This window comes from Lycorma delicatula, chromosome 1 (genome assembly GCF_047948215.1).
Source record: "Lycorma delicatula isolate Av1 chromosome 1, ASM4794821v1, whole genome shotgun sequence".
In the NCBI taxonomy this organism is placed as follows: Eukaryota; Metazoa; Arthropoda; class Insecta; order Hemiptera; family Fulgoridae; genus Lycorma; species Lycorma delicatula.
The window spans coordinates 187,276,708-187,295,964 of record NC_134455.1 but is presented as its reverse complement, the minus strand read 5'-3'; the positions used below and the strand labels follow the sequence as shown (position 1 = coordinate 187,295,964).

General features: G+C 29.8%; 1 protein-coding gene across 2 annotated transcripts in view; it reads right to left on the bottom strand.

Annotated features, from left to right (window-relative positions):
* Nucleotides 1-258: 258 nt before the first annotated feature.
* Nucleotides 259-19,257, bottom strand: part of LOC142326148 (luciferin 4-monooxygenase-like) — a 65,312-nt gene continuing 46,313 nt past the window's right edge. For both annotated transcript variants that reach the window (XM_075368377.1, XM_075368367.1), the window contains 3 exons: nt 8,541-8,765; nt 6,946-7,114; nt 259-984 (listed from right to left, as the gene is read on the bottom strand). In XM_075368377.1, coding sequence (XP_075224492.1) covers nt 857-984; nt 6,946-7,114; nt 8,541-8,765 — 522 coding nt within the window. In that variant the 3' untranslated portion in view covers nt 259-856. The remainder of the gene's footprint in view (nt 985-6,945; nt 7,115-8,540; nt 8,766-19,257) is intronic.

Here is a 19,257-nt window from a genome sequence, read left to right as displayed (position 1 = left end):
GCATTAATAGATTAATAGCAGGAAATGCAATACAAAGTATGTTTTAAAGTTTCTTTCACTTTATGCAAATGATTGCACTAATCATATTGTGCAGCAATTAAACAGAATATATGTTTGTTAAGATTAGAGTTGATAAATAACAAATCCTATTAACTAAACTACATAATAGCTGAATTACTTTTAGCAGTAGAGCAAGAGTAAATACTTAACGTTAATGTTGATGGATTAAGGAAGCTTACAAAATAATAACACACTAGATCTTCATCCAGTTAGATTTATTATGAAAGGCATTTTTGTAACTGTTCAGTAAGTTAATTGAAGATACTGAACAATAACATTTTTTTAATTACTAAAAAAGAAAAATAATTCCCAATTTTCCACCAAGATTGGTGGAAAACATTATAAAATAAAACATTATAGAATACAAATTTTCTACAATTTTTTACTATTCAAAAAAGTTTTAAAATTCAATGAATAATTTGAATGCTTGAGCATAGAATGTGGTATTATTACTCAATTTTTTTTTAAATATGACAAATTCCCAGCCAACGAAAATTTGAACTCAGAATTTTTTTTATTAGAAAATCCTGTTATAATAAAAAAAAAAATTTTATTTTAAACACTTTTGGAGTTGGTAATGCAAAATATACACGACGAACAGAATATTGGCTTTAGCATAATAAAATTAATTGCAAGTGATTACTCTAAAAATAATTTTTCATAATATGTGAACTAAAATCAAGTGTTTAATACCATACTCAATATTTTTTAACACCCTGATAAATTCCAAGAGCTGTAGAACCACCACCCCATAAGAATGCAAATTACCATCTGCCTAACTTGAATCTAATTAATTTCAATATTTACTTATAATTTTAAGACTATCACGTAAAAGTCTTCTTAAAATCTTCCCACTTGGATTTTTAGGAATTGCATCAATAAATTTCACTCCACCTTTCAATCTCTTCTGTGGAGAAACCTTACCTGTAAATAAAGAATGTAAAATAACTAAAATATAACAACTATTAAATTACTTTTGTTACTTAATTTACATGTTACATGTTACTTAATTTTTAAAGTATTAATGAAATTTACAATAAAAGCTTAAATTTACTTAGAATAAAAGACTATATTTAAATTTTCATGAACAGAACAAATCCTCAGAAAACAGATGTTTTATTTTTTAGACTTTCCCTCAGAAAATTTAAACTGAAAGTATTTTCTCTTTATCTTTAAGCCTTAACTTTACAAATAAGAAAGTAGTTCATCTAAATGAATGAAATTGCATCTGCATTTTTAAAAATTTGGAACTAAATAAGCATATTAGTGAAGACATTTAAAAAAAAAAAAAAAATAACAGGTAAATAAATGCACATACTGGTTTTTAATTTCTTTTGCAAAATGTAATTAGGCCAATGTTTTTTTTGTAATACTGAACAATTCAAAAAAGGACTTAACAACTTTTAAGGCACATAAAAATCTATTTGCATAACTTAGAGATTCGGTTGAGGTTCATTTTCATAGAACAACAAATCAAGTTTGTTACCCAAGATTCACTTTGGTTCAATATGGCTTCTATTTGCAATGTGACATAATTCTCACCTGAAGTTGATTTCATACCAGACTGTAGCCAGTAAGTCAGGTATTACCTCTGCAGCTGCGGTGTTAATTCGAAGTCTTAGCTCAACAAGATCAGCAGGCAAAGGCATAAATCTGATCTTTAATGAAACCTCACAAGAAAAGATCTAACAGGGTCAAATTTGAGAGTGAGGTGGCCATGCAATTGGACCTTCATGACCAATCCATGGCCTGGGAATCAAGTATCAAGAAAATTTCATACTTCTAGGCGGTAGTGAGGTGGTGCCCCATCTTGCTGACAGTAATGGTGTGCATCTTGATCATCATTGTCTAATGAAGAATTACAAAATTTTGCATGCAGATAAATGATACCATTTATGGGTTGCCTTCTGGAAGAAGAACAGGCCATACAGTTTTCGTTTGCTTATGGCACAAAAACATTGACCTTAGGGATATCACGGATGTGCTGCAGAGTTTCATGAGGGTTTTTGCTACCCCATGGTAGTCATAGCTATTCATCTTGTCACTGATGTAAAATGTTGACTCATCACTAAAAATTACATTGTCTAAAAATGTATTATCTGCAATTCTAGCTGTCATTTCTACAGAGAACTGCAGCCGAGCAACTTTGTTGTAATCTGTAATGTGTTGAATCATGGTTATTTTGTATGGCTACAGGTGCAATTTTTTATATAATACTATATAAAAAATTGTTTATGTTAAACGTGTTGTTTATGGAATGCCAGTCTTACATGAGGCATGTCAAGTTGATTTCTTTGGACTACATGCAAAGTATCCTTATTGTAATAAGGATAAAATCAAAACCTAAACCGACAACGATTGTTAACAATAATATGCCTACAAGCGCCCATGATGATGATGAGGTAGAGTGTGTATACGAAGAGATTGATGAAGCAATTAAACACGTAAAAGGAGATGAAAATTTAATAATAGTTGGAGATTGGTATGCAAGCATTGGAAAAGGCAAGGAAGGAAATATAGTGGGTGAATACGGGCTGGGCAAAAGGAATGAAAGAGGGGACCGACTTATAGAGTTTTGCACGATTGTCAACACCCAATTTAAAAATCATAATAGAAGAATATAAACTTGGAAAAAGCCAGGCGATACTGCAAGGTATCAGATAGATTATATCATGGTTAAGCAAAGATTTAGAAATCAACTCGTTGACTGCAAAACTTACCCTGGAGCAGACATTGATAGCGACCATAATTTGGTGATAATGAAATGTAGATTGGGGTTTAAAAACCTGAAGAAAAGTTGTCAGATGAATCGGTGGAATTTAGAGAAGCTTGAGGAAGAGGGGGTAAAGAAGATTTTTGAGGAGGACATCGCAAGAGGTCTGAGAAAAAAAGATAAGGTAGAAAATGTAGAAGAAGAATGGGAGAATGTTAAAAAGGAAATTCTTAAATCAGCAGAAGCAAACTTAGGCGGAATAAAGAGAACTGGTAGAAAACCTTGGGTTTCAGACGATATATTGCAGCTGATGGATGAACGTAGAAAATATAAGAATGCTAATGATGAAGAAAGTAAAAGGAACTATCGGCAATTAAGAAATGCTATAAATAGGAAGTGCAAACTGGTGAAAGAAAAGTGGATTAAAGAAAAGTGTTCAGAAGTGGAAAGAGAAATGAACATTGGTAAAATAGACGGAGCATACAGGAAAGTTAAGGAAAATTTTGGGGTACATAAATTAAAATCTAATAATGTGTTAAACAAAGATGGTACACCAATATATAATATGAAAGGTGAAGTCGATAGATGGGTGGAATATATTGAAGAGTTATATGGAGGAAATGAATTAGAAAATGGTGTTATAGAGGAAGAAGAGGAAGTTGAGGAGGATGAAATGGGAGAAACAATACTGAGATCTGAATTTAAGAGAGCATTAAAAGATTTAAATGGCAGAAAGGCTCCTGGAATAGACGGAATACCTGTAGAATTACTGCGCAGTGCAGGTGAGGAAGCGATTGATAGATTATACAAACTGGTGTGTCATAAATATTACAAAAAAGTGTTATAGTTATGATACCAAAGAAAGCAGGGGCAGATAAATGTGAAGAATATAGAACAATTAGTTTAACTAGTCATGCATCAAAAATCTTAACTAGAATTTTATACAGAAGAATTGAGAGGAGAGTGGAAGAAGTGTTAGGAGAAGACCAATTTGGTTTCAGAAAAAGTATAGGGACGCAATTAGTATAAAGGGAAGCAATTTTAGGCCTCAGATTAATAGTAGAAGGAAGATTAAAGAAAAACAAACCAACATACTTGGCGTTTATAGACCTAGAAAAGGCTTTCGATAACGTAGATTGGAATATAATGTTCAGCGTTTTAAAAAAATTAGGGTTCAAATACAGAGATAGAAGAACAATTGCTAACATGTACAGGAACCAAACAGCAACAATAACAATTGAAGAACATAAGAAAGAAGCCCTAATAAGAAAGGGAGTCCGACAAGGATGTTCCCTATCTCCGTTACTTTTTATCTTTACATGGAACTAGCAGTTAATGATGTGAAAGAACAACTTAGATTCGGAGTAACAGTACAAGGTGAAAAGATAAAGATGCTACGATTTGCTGATGATATAGTAATTCTAGCCGAGAGTAAAAAGGATTTAGAAGAAACAATGAACGGCATAGATGAAGTCCTACGCAAGAACTATCGCATGAAAATAAACAACAACAAAACAAAAGTAATGAAATGTAGTAGAAATAACAAAGATGGACCACTGAATGTGAAAATAGGAGGAGAAAAGATTATGGAGGTAGAAGAATTTTGTTATTTGGGAAGTAAAATTACTAAAGATGGACGAAGCAGGAGCGATATAAAATGCCGAATAGCACAAGCTAAACGAGCCTTCAGTAAGAAATATAATTTGTTTACATCAAAAATTAATTTAAATGTCAGGAAAAGATTTTTGAAAGTGTATGTTTGGAGTGTCGCTTTATATGGAAGTGAAACTTGGACAATCGGAATATCTGAGAAGAAAAGATTAGAAGCTTTTGAAATGTGGTGCTATAGGAGAATGTTAAAAATCAGATGGGTGGATAAAGTGACAAATGAAGAGGTATTGCGGCAAATAGATGAAGAAAGAAGCATTTGGAAAAATATAGTTAAAAGAAGAGACAGACTTATAGGCCACATGCTAAGGCATCCTGGAATAGTCGCTTTAATATTGGAAGGACAGGTAGAAGGGAAAAATTGTGTAGGCAGGCCACGTTTGGAGTATGTAAAACAAATTGTTGGGGATGTAGGATGTAGAGGGTATACTGAAATGAAACGACTAGCACTAGATAGGGAATCTTGGAGAGCTGCATCAAACCAGTCAAATGACTGAAGACAAAAAAAAAAAAAAAAACATGCAAAGCTTTCTTTGAATTGTTCCACAGCAGCTTCAGGGATGTGCGAGTGTCCTGATGATTATTATATTTAATAGAACAACCTGTTTCAACAAAGATTTGTTGTTTATTGCTAAGAGAAAATTTTGCCTACTAAGAGGCTCCCTACCATACTTTGATAGAAACTTATGTTGAACTGCAAATTGTGAAACCAAAACACACAGCGAGCATGTTTCACACCAGTACATGTATCCATTTTTTAACGACACTGGTGACTGTATTCAGTACTAATGAAATGTTGTGAGTCAAAACTTGATGTGTCAAAACTATGAAATAAGACTTCAACCAAATCTGTATATTATCTAAATAAACTTTTATGGGCTTTTAATGTTGTGAAGTCTTTTTTTAATCACCCACTATTTACATGTATACTAGCATCATCTGCCATGACTTCATCTGCTTTACATATGTATAGCACTTCAAAAATTGAAAACAACTTTTTCTTGTAATTAAGAGTGGGTAGTTGCCCTCAGTTATCATTATTCACAACTTATTACATAAAAAAGATTAATTTGGATGAATAACAACTTTTCAGTTGTTAAATAAGTGAAAAATTATCATTCCCTTTAATTATATAAAACTAATTTGTTTTTACTTATAATAATAATAATAATGCAAACTGATCTTTAATATAGAATTTAATAAATCATATAATAACTGTCTGAAGAAGTCGATATTGACATAGACAATGTCATTAAATCTACTAAAAAAAGGTTCTAAGTTATTTACTTATACTTTCTTTTTTTTAATTTATGATTTATATAGTAACGAGATTGGTGAGGTTTAAACTAAGTAAACATTTCAAGGGGTCATAAAAAAAAACTACAATCAAAATTTCATCATGAATGTTTCAGTGGTTTTTCTGGTTATTGGTAACAAACGAAAAAGATGTCTCTTTATATTGTAATGAGACTACAACTAATGCATATCTACAAATATTTGGCTTCGTTTTCTATTCCTATATCCTACTTTACTCTTAAGCTTATTTTCTTATTTTAAAATATGTTTCTTGAATTGATCAATGTAATGGTTTGGGTTATCTATTTATAAATAATATTTTTAAATTAAGATATCATAAGACATTTTATACCCAACACACAAAATAAATAAGTTTTTAATCTATTTACAGAAATATAAAAGAGTTAAAAATATAAAAAAATTGTGCACATTCATTAAGGAAAAAATTAAATTTTGCTTGGCTAGTTTTAGATAAATTTTATTTAGTCTAGCTAACATCTACGACCTGGATCACATTACAAACGGTTTTACATTTTTATCATACAAACAGTATTATAAGCAAAGTAAAGCCAATACTTTCAGAATAGAAATCAATGTCAGTAGAGGGAAAAAAATATTTTCCTGCAGCAATAAAATAAAAACTTTTCCCAATAAAATACATTTTACTTCCCAAAAAGATTTAAGATTGAGACTACAGTAGCATTTTATTTAAATGAACTACTTTTAAAAAAGAGATGGGTTATATCCATCCATATGTTTTTCAGTCAAAATTGTAAGGATAGGACCTATCCTGGGTGGACCACCCATCAAAATGAGCAAAAGTCATAAAGTTCTTGTTGAATGTAATAAAAAATACGATATTATTTCTTCACCATATAAAATAATCTTAAAAAACTAATGAGTTATCTGCCCATGGATTATTGACAGTTGGCTGTAAATTGAAACTAACAAAAATATGTTTGGTAATTTTTATTTAAATTTTATTCATAATTAATCATAAGTAACTGAAACCACAGATATATTACAGAATCTGCAGATTTAGAGGTTGTAATTATTTGTGAATTTCAGCCTGAAAATTCATAAAAATTTTCAGAGATGAAGATATCTTCCTATTAAGAATATGGAAATAAGGAACAACCCTATTCCAGAGTCTTATCAATATAGTTGCAGTCATTACATAAGTAATATAGATGGAAGAAAAAACATACTTGCAACAAATTTAATAATATCATTTTCACTGATATCAGAATCAGGCTGTTTAACAACAAATGCCAATGGTAGTTCACCACTTATTTCATCAGGTAAACCAATTACTGCAACATCTTTTACTTCAGGAAGTGATAATATTAATGCTTCTAATTCTGCTGGTGCGACCTGTAGTTTACCAATAAAGAAAACTTATAAATAAATAAACAAAAAATAAGTAAAATAAAACTAATCTTGAGTATTAAAAGAATTTGGAATAATTATGTTTTAACTGATTTTCTTCTTTTTTTTTCTTGATGAAACTCACTAGAGAGACTTGAAGCTTGTGCATAGAAATATGAAATGTAATTTTTGTAGCATATGAAAAATACCATGCCTGACTGGGATTTGAACCTGGGATCTCCAGATGAAAGGCCGAGACGCTACCAGTCATGTCACAGAAGCCGGCAGACACCAAGTTTAGACAATTCAAACAAATGACATCTTTACAATCTGTAATCTCTTTAAACAAAGTACCTTAATAAAATATTTGACACACATTCTTAGCAATGGACAGGAAAATATGAAACTAAAAGTAATTTTTGTAGTTTTTTTTTACATTTTATTAAAATATATTCTGCTCTTTAATCAAATTAATTACATTTCTTCTTCATGTGTTACTCATTAATAATTCAAACATTTGTACTTCATAATTTTTATTCATAACGAGCCATTTTCTGTTCTTTAAAGAAATCGTATGGTTAATTTACTAATATAAATTTATCAACTTATTAGTATAAAAACAGTAAATAAGATTTAATATTTGTGAATGCAATGAATTTGTAAACTGATAGACTAAATTATGATATAGAAGCACTCAAGTTTATAACAAAAATGGAAAAATTAAGATTTTAAATTTTGTACCTGGCACTTCATAACAAAACAGTAAAAATTGTGGATGAGGAGTTCACAGACAAAGTTATGATAATGGGGATTTTCCAAATGTTATGTAATCCAAAATTTAGCTATAAAGTAGTATAAAAAAAATAAATAAATAAAAAATAAAACTAGTTTTAAGATATCAAAATAGAATAAAATAAAATATTAATTTTATTTTTAAATGACAAGAACATTTAATGGGAAAATGTAGTAAAATGAATTACAGATTTCTTTCATTTGAAAGATGTTAAAAAGAAGTATTAACTTTTTATTGTTTATTTTTAATTTTCAATTGTCTTTATTAACATATTAACAGATATGTTATTATATTTCTCAATTGTAATGTTTTAAATGTACCAACATTTTAACATATAGAGATTTTTGAAACGTCTAACCTACAGACATCTTCAAACAGCAGGCACATTTTCAGACCCCAATAATGTATATATTTTAGAGATTTCACTGATTTACAATGCGACATTAGCAAACTCAGAAGCAGGTTTAAAACTCACAAAGGCTAACATCAGCTATTATACATATTCTGGGCATCACTGATGAGACACACTAAGCCAGTAGTTATAGTGATAATTAAATTAAATTTAAAATAACTATCACGTAGCTAAAAGCAAAGTAGGATAGTAAAAATGAATTAGTTAACTGATTAAAAATTACTTTCCTGATATCCTTTATATTTGATTAATTCTTTTAAGCGATCAACAATATAAAAATATCCTTCTTCATCATAATATCCTAAATCACCAGTGTGAAGCCAACCATCAGAATCTACAGCATCTTTTGTAGCCCTCTCATTATTAAAATAACCCTGCATAACTTGTGGACCTCGAAAACAGAGCTCTCCAATAGCACCAGGGCCTAATGACGTCCCATTTTCTATATCAATTACCTAAAAAACAAAAAATCTAAAACAAAAATCTTACTTAATTAAACATAAGTAATAAATATTTTTACTTACCTGGTTCTAGAGATATATTGCTGCTATAGCTATAACAGGAAAGTATACAGACTGGTAAAAAATACTCTAAAAAAATGATTTTTTTTAAGTTTTTTAAGTTTAATTTTTTTTAATATCTCCATAAGGAGATATTAAAAAAAATGAATTTTATATAATCTGCAAAAAAAAATTTATTCCAATGCTCTCAAGTCCAAAAAATCTTCTTTGGTCTTACAGGGTTTGTGTGTACATACGTTGGCCTGTTTTTTTGGTCTAATAACTCTGGATCCTGTGGACCTATTTTTTTCAAACTTTGTAGATAGTTACTACCTTCAAGCGAAAGAATGTATTAAAACTTTTTTTAAAAATTGGGAAAAGTGATGGGGGTGTTTTGGCCAAAATAAAATTTCAAATTTTTACTGGGGCACTAGCAAAAACATTTTTCATACAAAAGTTGAAGTTTTATTATCAAGATCATTAATTTAAAAAAATGTTAATTTAATATTCACCTCCTCCCCAAAAAATGACAATCATATTTTTTTCTTTAAGTTTCATCTTGCCTCAGACAAGGGGTTAATGGGAGTTTTTCATTTTCTACTCCAATAGGCCTTCAAACCACTACAAACGTTTTTTGCAATCCCACTCCATGTAGTAAAAAAAAATTCTTTTAATTAAAAATTTTTTTAAAAATCTATTTTAAATTTAAATCCATCTCACAAAATACCCTTTGCATTTAAAATGTAAAAATCTTAATTTTTTGATAGCCCTTACTCTTTAGTGTTTCGTGAAAAAAAAATCTGATGCAGACACCAAATGACATCCTTGTACACCTATTAAATTACATACATAAATTTTTTGCTGCAATTTATTTAAACTTATTTCAATTGAAAGTGAGATACAATCCTCCAATTCTTTAATAAACTGGACAGTAACACAATTGTTGAAATATTAGTTTTTATTAACATCAAATATTTATACAATTATTAATTCAACAATCTTACATGAAATATTAGGATAGAGTATAAAAGTCCCATTATTACTCATATTACTTGATCAGTATTATTCATATCTTCCTGACTTATTGATTAACAATAGTTTCAGATTTCTGGTGTGTCATATAAATAAAACTTAATAATAATTAAGCTATTCTGTTTAGTGAACTCCTATATACTGATTATAAATGTTAATTTCAACCTTACGGTGTAAAATATTCAGTTTCTATTATTGGATTATTTGGCGAATAATCAAAAATTAAAAAGAAACAATCATACAGGAAAAAGAAAGATAACATGAGGAAATATATCTCAAAAAAAAAAAAATGACAAGACAATTAATAAGAAGAGGAAAAAATGTTAAGAACAAGAGAAGAAAAACAAAATTAGGAGAAGATAATAAATATAAAGAGAAAGAAATTGTTTAAACCAAAGAGAGAATAAAAAGATTAAGAGAAGACGATAAATATAAAGAGGAAGAAAGCATTAAAACCAAGAAAACAATAAAAAAGAATGATGAATAAAAAGAGGGAGAGAAAATTTGAAAACTAGAGAACATGTTCACAAATTAAGATCAGAAGAATTATATCAAACCAAACAGCAATTAAATGGTTGGCAACAAAAAACAAATAAATGAAATGATGATCAACTCCGACTTAGGGGGAATATTGTCCGAAAATATCAGGGGAGTAATGAACTAAAAGATAAGAATTTTTTGCAATTTATCAAATACCGGGCCTGTATGCCTCAGTATAGTATGAGGTCTGTAAATAAAATAAAAAGACTAGTTTTTTATGGCAGCCAAAGTGACAACTGTAACGTTACTAGTAAATGTATGGTTATATGAACAGCTGATTTATATTAGGTATTAATATTTTTAGTTTACGTGAAATGTAAACAAACTTTTTGTGAAACAAGTGTCTGTTGTGGGTTAGAGAAATGAGGGATACTAATTATGGGCAATGTTGTGCAATCAAGTTTTGTGTTAAACTCTGTGAGAATGCTACTGAAACATTTTCAAATTTAAAAGGGCATATGGAGATGACGCTTAGCCTGAGTTTTTAGGTGGTTTAGAGCATTTTCAGATGGCCGGGAATCAGTTGTGAATGATCCACGCTCTGGAAGACTGTTAACATCAAAATGTGACAACAATGTTGAGCGATTCAGAGACTTGATATGGTACGACCAGCAATTAACTGTCAGAATGATTGCAGAACAATTGAATTTGAACCATACCACAGTCCATCCAATTTTGATAATTGAATTGGACATGAAGAAAGCTTGTGCAAAATTGGTCCCAAAAAACCGCACTTGAACTGAAAAACAACAGGGGAAGTGTGCCGCAATCTTCTAGGGCAAATTGAAACTGATCCTGATTTTCTACAAAAATGTTATTATTGGTGATGAATCTTGGATACTTGAGTATGACCTCTGGGTCATACTCATGTTTCCAAGATACTTGATACTTTTGTCTCTGAACAAAACACCAGAGAAAGTTGTGGCACACTTCAAACTCACCACGTCCCAAAAAAGCAAAATGAGCAAATCAGAACCATGCTAATTTGTTTCTTTGATAATAATTACATTATTCATAAGTAGTTTTTTGCCTGGACAATCTGTAAATCAATATATTTAATGAGAAATTCTTGAAAGACCACGGAAAAGAGTTGCCCATGTGAGACCAACCATCAAAGACAACTGGATGCTGCATTATGACAATGCACCTGGTCATACTGCATTCTCAATTAATGAGTTGTTGGCAAAGAAAAATATTACTGTAGTTCCTCAACCACCTTATTCACCTGACTTGAGTCCTTGCAACTTTTTCTTCTTCCTGACTTCAAAAAAACACCTCAAAGGACACCTTTTGGAACAATAGAAAACACAAAAAAAAAACCAACCATCTGAAGGATATTCCAGTTTCTGAGTTCTAACACTGCTATGAAGAAAGGTAAAACTATTTGACGTGTTGTGTGGCTTCCCATGGAAACTATTTCAGAGATGATGGAGTCCATGTATAATTGGATTGTAAATAAAAAGGTTTTCTGAACCAGTTTCATTACTTTATTTACAAACTACATATGTTGTTCTTGTGAGGTTCTATTTTTCAGTCACTCTGTAGTTAATTTTAATGTAGGTAAAATTAAACAGAGATTCCCAGAATAATTAAATAAAATTAAACTAGAATATCCAAAAATAATATGATGCTAAATTATAATTTTCAATTAATATTAAATAATGATGTTTCACCAAATTTATTACATGCATATGTATGTAATGATCCCTATTAAATTACATATATACATTTTTAAAAGTATGTAAAATTTTATTTCACTAATAACTTCTGATTTTTTTTCATATTTATTATTATTATTATTATTTATTGTAAAACCTTTTTTACTATCGCAGATTAATAATTAATATACCAGTAAATTTAAATTAAAAAAAAGTTAAAAAAATAGAGATGAAGTCTGATTTGAACCGATGTGCCTTCTCATTGTAAGTTCCAAATATTTCATTAATTAAAATTTTATTTGGCTATTTTTATACTTGGCTATAACAGTTAAGAAAAATTCCAAAATTCACATTTTTCAGATTTTGTGCTTTTTTGGACACTTTTAGTTCAGTAAATTGCAATCAAAAGGGGAGGTGCTAAATTAGATGTTACAACAGTCCTAAAACCAAAATTTCAACATACTATGACTAATCGTTTTTGAGTTATGTGAGATATGTTCGTAGTACATAGAGACATCACGCTGAAACTAGTCAAAATGAATTCAGGGATGGTCAGAATGGATATTTCTGCTGAAATCTGAAAAACGAAATTTTTTCCTATTATAATACTTTCTTTACTTCATACAAGGAAGTAAAAATGTCAAAAATTTTTACCCTTTTCCTAGAAAATTATAACTTTGTTTATTTAGAATTTTGGCTCTCTTTACATTTTTTAAACAATTTTAAAAAGTTCTTTCTTTAAATTCATTATCATTACTAAGGGATTACTTTCTTATAAATTAATTTTACCCTAATGATTCCCTTGAGTATGGGAGCCCCCAAATGAAAAAATCTTTTTTACAACTTCAAATTTTTGAATTTCAAAATGTATTTTGTTAAAAAATAAAGTCACTAAAATAATTTGATAGTCCTACCTTGATGAGTTCCTAAATTTCGAAGAATTTTTTTTTAATTTTAATGTTATTTAAAATCAATTTTAGTGAATACTCTGATCATTAAAAAGAGCCACTTATGCATAAACTCCCAATTTTTTAAAAAGTCGAATAATTTTTTCCCAAAGTGTGATGCTGATAATAAAATATGTTATTGCTTCATTCTGTTGAGCATCTTAGCTTTAAAAAATTTTTTTCAAAAATTAATTCCATAACTTGACTGGTGATGTCAGTCATATTAAAAAAGCCAGCATTTCATTGCTGGCTTTTTTATTCAGGCTATATTTAAAATTAAAGACTATTTTATAAAAAAAAGTAAGTAAAAATCAGTATAAAAATAAGTATTTTAATAAAAATGAATAGCTTATCCAAGGTCCCAAAAATTACCATAAAAAATGAAAATTTTACTCCTGTATTCCAAGAGCTTCAATATTCACCTCATCATATACCTTTGCAGCCAGCCTATTTAACTGTATTTGCCAAGTATTGACAACTTCTTCAGATGTTTTGTTAACATATACTCAAATTTTCCCACCAAACAAGATGTCACAACAGCATAATGTAAATCTTCAATAACATGCAGCAATCAACTACCCTTTGCCAGCCTCTCCACCTACTTTTTTTCTGGAGTGTTGGATTGTAGACTTAGACAGCTATTATTCATTGTAGAATGAAATCAATCATTAGAACCCAAACTAATCCCAATAAATTGTGACAGAAGACTTGTACATAGCAGGGTTTTTACACAATCGTGGGTTTTTCAGAGTTTGAGGGTGATGCTCATTATGTGATTGGTATTAGGTATGAAATTTCACACACTACATAATTACAATGTCATCTAATTCTCTGAAGCAATACCTAACAGTGATCCTAGAAGCTAAAAAAAAGTGATTGGTGTTTTGTCTTTGGAATGCTGCACAATACCTATTTTTTATTATTGGTAACAGAAAAATTGAAGTATATAAACTTTAGAGTAACAGAAAACCCTTTAATGTGATTAGCCAAGTTATTTAGAGCACAATATTAATGTTTTATTTTCCACAACAAAACATGTAATTCTAAACTAAAAATTCATAAAATTTATCTATTAGAATTATTATTTATTTTCTGGGCTGATTATTTTTTTACTTCCTTGTACGAAGTAAAGAAAGTAATGTGATCGCAAAAAATTGGAATTTTCAGATTTCAACAGAAATTATTATTTTGAATATCCCTGAATCCATTTTCACTAGTTTGGTGTGACGTCTGTACGTATGTAAGTATATTCATACGTACGTACGTATGTATCTCACATAACTCAAAAATGATTAACCGTAGGATGTTGAAATTTTGGATTTAGGACTGTTGTAAAATCTACTAGTGTGCCATCCTTTTGGTTGCAATCGTCTGGATGAAAAGTATCCAAAAAAAAAACCAAAAAATTTGGATTTTGGACTTTTAACTGCAGTAATAAGCCTGCATTGAGAACTTTTTAACAAAATATATTAAGTGGTACTTATTTTCATTGGTTCCACAGTTATGGCCAAATGAAATATTAATTAATGAAATATGTGGCTCTTACAAAGGCACATTGGTTAGAATCAGTCTTCAGCTCCTTTTTTTATTTTAATTTAAATAAATTGATTTATTAATAAATTATTAACCTCAGATTGTTAAAACTTTTTTACAATAAATAATAATAATAAAAAAAATATATATATGAAAAAATATCAGAAGTTATTAATGGTATACAATTTTATGTACCTTTCATTTTAAAAAAATATGTATATGTAATTTAATAAGTGTACAAGGAAGTCATGTGGTATCAATATCAGATTTTTTTTTATTACATACAAACTAAATTGAAAATATTTACTGGTAATTTATGTTTTCTTATAGATTAATATTAATAAAACTTATATTAATTCTTGTGGAAGTACATGAATTTCACAAACACTGGTACTTTTTTTATAAATTTTCCTATACAAACATTGATTACAGTATTTATTCATCTTGAGCTTTTTTTTTTTTCCATCTAATACTGCAAATTTAATTTGATATTTTTCATTGGTTTTTTCTTTCTTTTAATTAATTTATTTGACAACTACAAAGTCTAAACCTTTGGTGTATAACATACAGTCAAAACTGTTTTCTCTTTTTAGTGAACAAGAGTCACATTTCTACAGAGTTGTTCTTACAGAGGCTAATGGAAGCTTAATTATTTTCTTAAATTTAATTTTCATTACTTCCTGCACTCTCTTCAAATGTATTTTCTTCTGATAAAAATATAACTTCATCAATGTTTTCATCATCTGAAACCTCTGAAGCTTACTGATATTGTCATCATTTAGTCTTTTTTTTCCTGTTTAGCCTTCGGGAATCATCATCAGGTATTATTCAGAGGATGAATGAGAATGATATGTGACATGTATGAGTGTAAGTGAAAGGTAGTCTTGTAGTCTCAGGTCAACCATTTCTGAAATGTGTGGTTAATTGAAACCCAACCACCAAAGAACACCAGTATCCACAATCTAGTATTCAAATCCGTATAAAAGTAATTGCCTTTACTAGGATTTGAATGTTGGAACTCTTGACTTCAAAATTAGCTGATTTGTGAAGATTCACCATTAGACCAACCCAGTGGGTGTCATCATTTAGTTTGTCCATACTGATTATTACCATAAAATACACAGAAAAAAACTATGAAGTATAACAGCAAGATATTATTATTATTGAAATAACAGTGACATTCACATAATAATGCTTGCTGACTAAAAATACCCCTATGTTAGAAGAATAAAAATAGAGTTTAAACTTTTATAATAAAATAACTTTTATAATAAACATATATGAATTCAGATTATATACAGAGTGGCTCACGAAATGATCTAACATTTGGTTTTGTGAAAAATATTTATTTGAATGGCAATACAGAAAAGTAAAATACAATGTGTTTAGCATATATCTGGAGAATATGTTTTGTTTATCACATGTTCAATATGACCACCATCATGTTTAGCAACTTCTTCAACATGAACTCCTATGTTGTTAGTAACTTGACGACATATATTCTCAATTATCTCATTGCACACCTCAGTGATCAGCACTCACATTCCAGCACTGTAAAAGAATGTTTAGGGAAAATCTTTTTCTTAAGAAATACCCAAAAAATAAACACACCGATTCAAATGACTGACTGGGGGCCAGTTCTATTCACATGCAATATAATTAGGATATCGGTTGGAAATGATATTTGTGTTAAAAGTTTCATGCAGAAAGTCTACAACAGAGGTTCCCAAACTTATTTTTCTCATAGACCACTTTCAAAATGTTGCTGGTTCCAGTGGACCCCCTGCAGCTACATTTCTACCATACTTCCAGTCGACGGAAAATGTGAAGATTAGATCTAACTATGAAAATTTGCGTTACGGCTGAGTTCCACGAACTAACAGCTTCCAAAAAAAAAGTGAGAATTGATTGGTTAATTTTTGATTGACTGTGCTGTGAGTGGATGTCAAAAAAGTAAAGTTGGCCAATCAAAAAAAATGCTTCCATCCAACTTTACATTTTTGACATCTACTCACAGCACAAGAAAGCAATCAATTCTCACTTATTTTATTTAGAAAACTTCCCATTCAGAGTGGTAAAAAGCAAAAAAAAAAATAGTATATTTATTTTATGTTGCATTTATTCAAATATGTAATCATTACACTATTAAATATTATTGTTATCATATTGCAATGTAATATAATAAAATTGTCGTAATATAATTAAAATTAAACATTAATAACGTAATGTAACTTCTACAATGACAATCACAAAATAGTAACAATTTTAATGGGAGGGATGTACTTGATGGATTGACAGCAAATTATCAATATTTGGCTTCAGTTTTGTTAGGAATAAGCGCAAATCTACCCGTTCTGTGATATTTAATTTGCTCCTTTTCTTTGATAAAAGGTTTGTAACGACACTAAAACATTTTTCAACAAGATATGACGAGGGAAATGCTATCAAAAGCTTTCTCGCAATTCCCCACAGTCCATAATATTTTTCTGGTATTTCTGCATGCGCCAAAATGTTTGATACCCTCTTTTAAATTTCACCTTCAGCTCCTCATTAGTGCTAAGCTCGAGTAGCTCCTCTTGTAATATCACATTCTCCACTTCTGTTTCATCAAATGGATTTATGATCCATGGTGTTATTTCCATCGTCAGAATATCTTCAAATCTGATTTTGAAGTCATCATGCAGGGCAATTAAATGTTGAATGTATGTCTGAATATCCTCAAGGCATTCTACCTGTGACAAGTTTGAAAACTGGGAAAATACGCGCCGACTAATATTTTGCTTCATAAATTTCAATTTTCCAAGAAAAGCTGAAATTACACCCTTTGTTTTTATTAAATTGAGACTGTCCCCTTGTAATTGTAAGTTAATGTCATTAAATTTTTTGAACAAATCTGAATTTTTACCTTCCAGAAACTCTAAAACTGATTCAAAAAGTGAGTAAAATCTTGTTAAACATGCACCTTTCGACAACCAGCGTACTTCAGTATGTAAGAGCAATCATTGGAAGTCTTCATCATTTTCATCGCACAATTAGGCAAATAAACGCGTATTCAATGCATTGCTTCTTATCTTGTTAACAGCCTTAAACACAGAGTTGAAGGGATTGGTGCAATCTATAGGTGTTGTCGGTGGATGACACAGTGAATTGCAGTTACCTCTGTTATAATTCTTTTAAGATGGCTTATAAACCCACGATATCGCCTGACCATGGCAGGAGCTCCATCTGTTGCCACCGAAATGACGTTTGTGAATGGAATTGATTTTTCTTTAAAAAAATCACTAAGGACATTAAATATTGATTCACCTTTAGTGTCGTCTCCAAAGTTTTCGCAAATAGTAGCTCTTCATGAATTTCTTCGTCCATAACAAATCGAACATATGCCAATAATAATGCTTCATTACCAGATAAAGTTGACTCGTCCAGTTGAATAGAAAAATGAGTTGTTTGTAGATAATTACACAAGAAACTTTCAATATCAGAGCTCATTTCATCAATACGTCTTTGTACAGTGCTGTTACTCAAAGGAATTCTTTTGAGTATGTCAAATGCAGATTTGAGCAGAACAGTTTTTAAAACCTCTTCAACAGCAGGTAAAATTAGCTGTTCTCCAATGGTGTGCGGTTTTCCAGATTTCGCTATAAGTAATGAAATATTGTACGATGCCCGCAAGCCATCATCGTTACTTTCAGATGTTGAAGCGAACATACTTTGCACGGTAGGTCTCTTTTCATATTTTTCCTTCAATGTTTGAAAATATTTCAAATCTTTACCTATTTTATCAGGATGACATCTTCTTAGATGATCTTCGACCTTCGATGGTTTCATAGAGTCATTGCTCAAAATTTTGCTGCACAAAAGGCATATAGGCAATCGCTTGTCTGCCTTTGATGGAAGAAATCCAAATTTTAAATAATCAACACTGTACAGTCGACATTTCTTCTTAGATTCAGCCATGTTTCGTATCAGTTACCTACCGGTAAATAAAAAAAAAGCTTTGTTTTAGTAATCTCAAGGCGGTCTTACTTAACAGAATATGACTATTTTAACAGAATAGGATTAATTAATCATTGCAATGAAATAAAGTAACAGCGGCAAACTGATTCTAATTATAAAAAGCAATAAATCGGTAAGATCCATAATAAAGTTTTATGAAAATGGCTGAACCGATTTTAATGTGATGTAAAACATTTTTTCATTAATTATATTTTGATATATTTCTGTAAATTCTATAGAAAATACTTTTAAATAACCAATATTTTGATATCACAACTCTGCAATTTTAATCATTTATTTATTACTTTGATGCACGTTATGAGTATGTAAAGACAGGTACAATTTATGAAAATATACAACGTGTTAGAGAATAAGGGTTACAACCGGGAAATGATATTTTCAGGATCAGTTTTTAAGTCGATTCCAATAGTTTTTTTTTATATATCTGAAAAAAATTTACACTAAAAATTAATAAATCCTTAAACGGAAGAGATTTCTTTTAGGAATAAGCCTGCCCTTTTTGTACCTACGTATTTTTTGTAATTTGTGCATTTTTTGTTTACTGACGTGTACAATAAATTGCCAAATAAATAAATAAACAATAAATAAAATAAAAGTAAGTATAACAAAAAAGCAGGTAAGTACTTACTACTTTTTCCGACACTGGCAAACGCTAACATCTATTCACTTTACTTTTCTTTTCGAAATTCCGGAAACAAATGAGTAACGTTTATCCTTGGC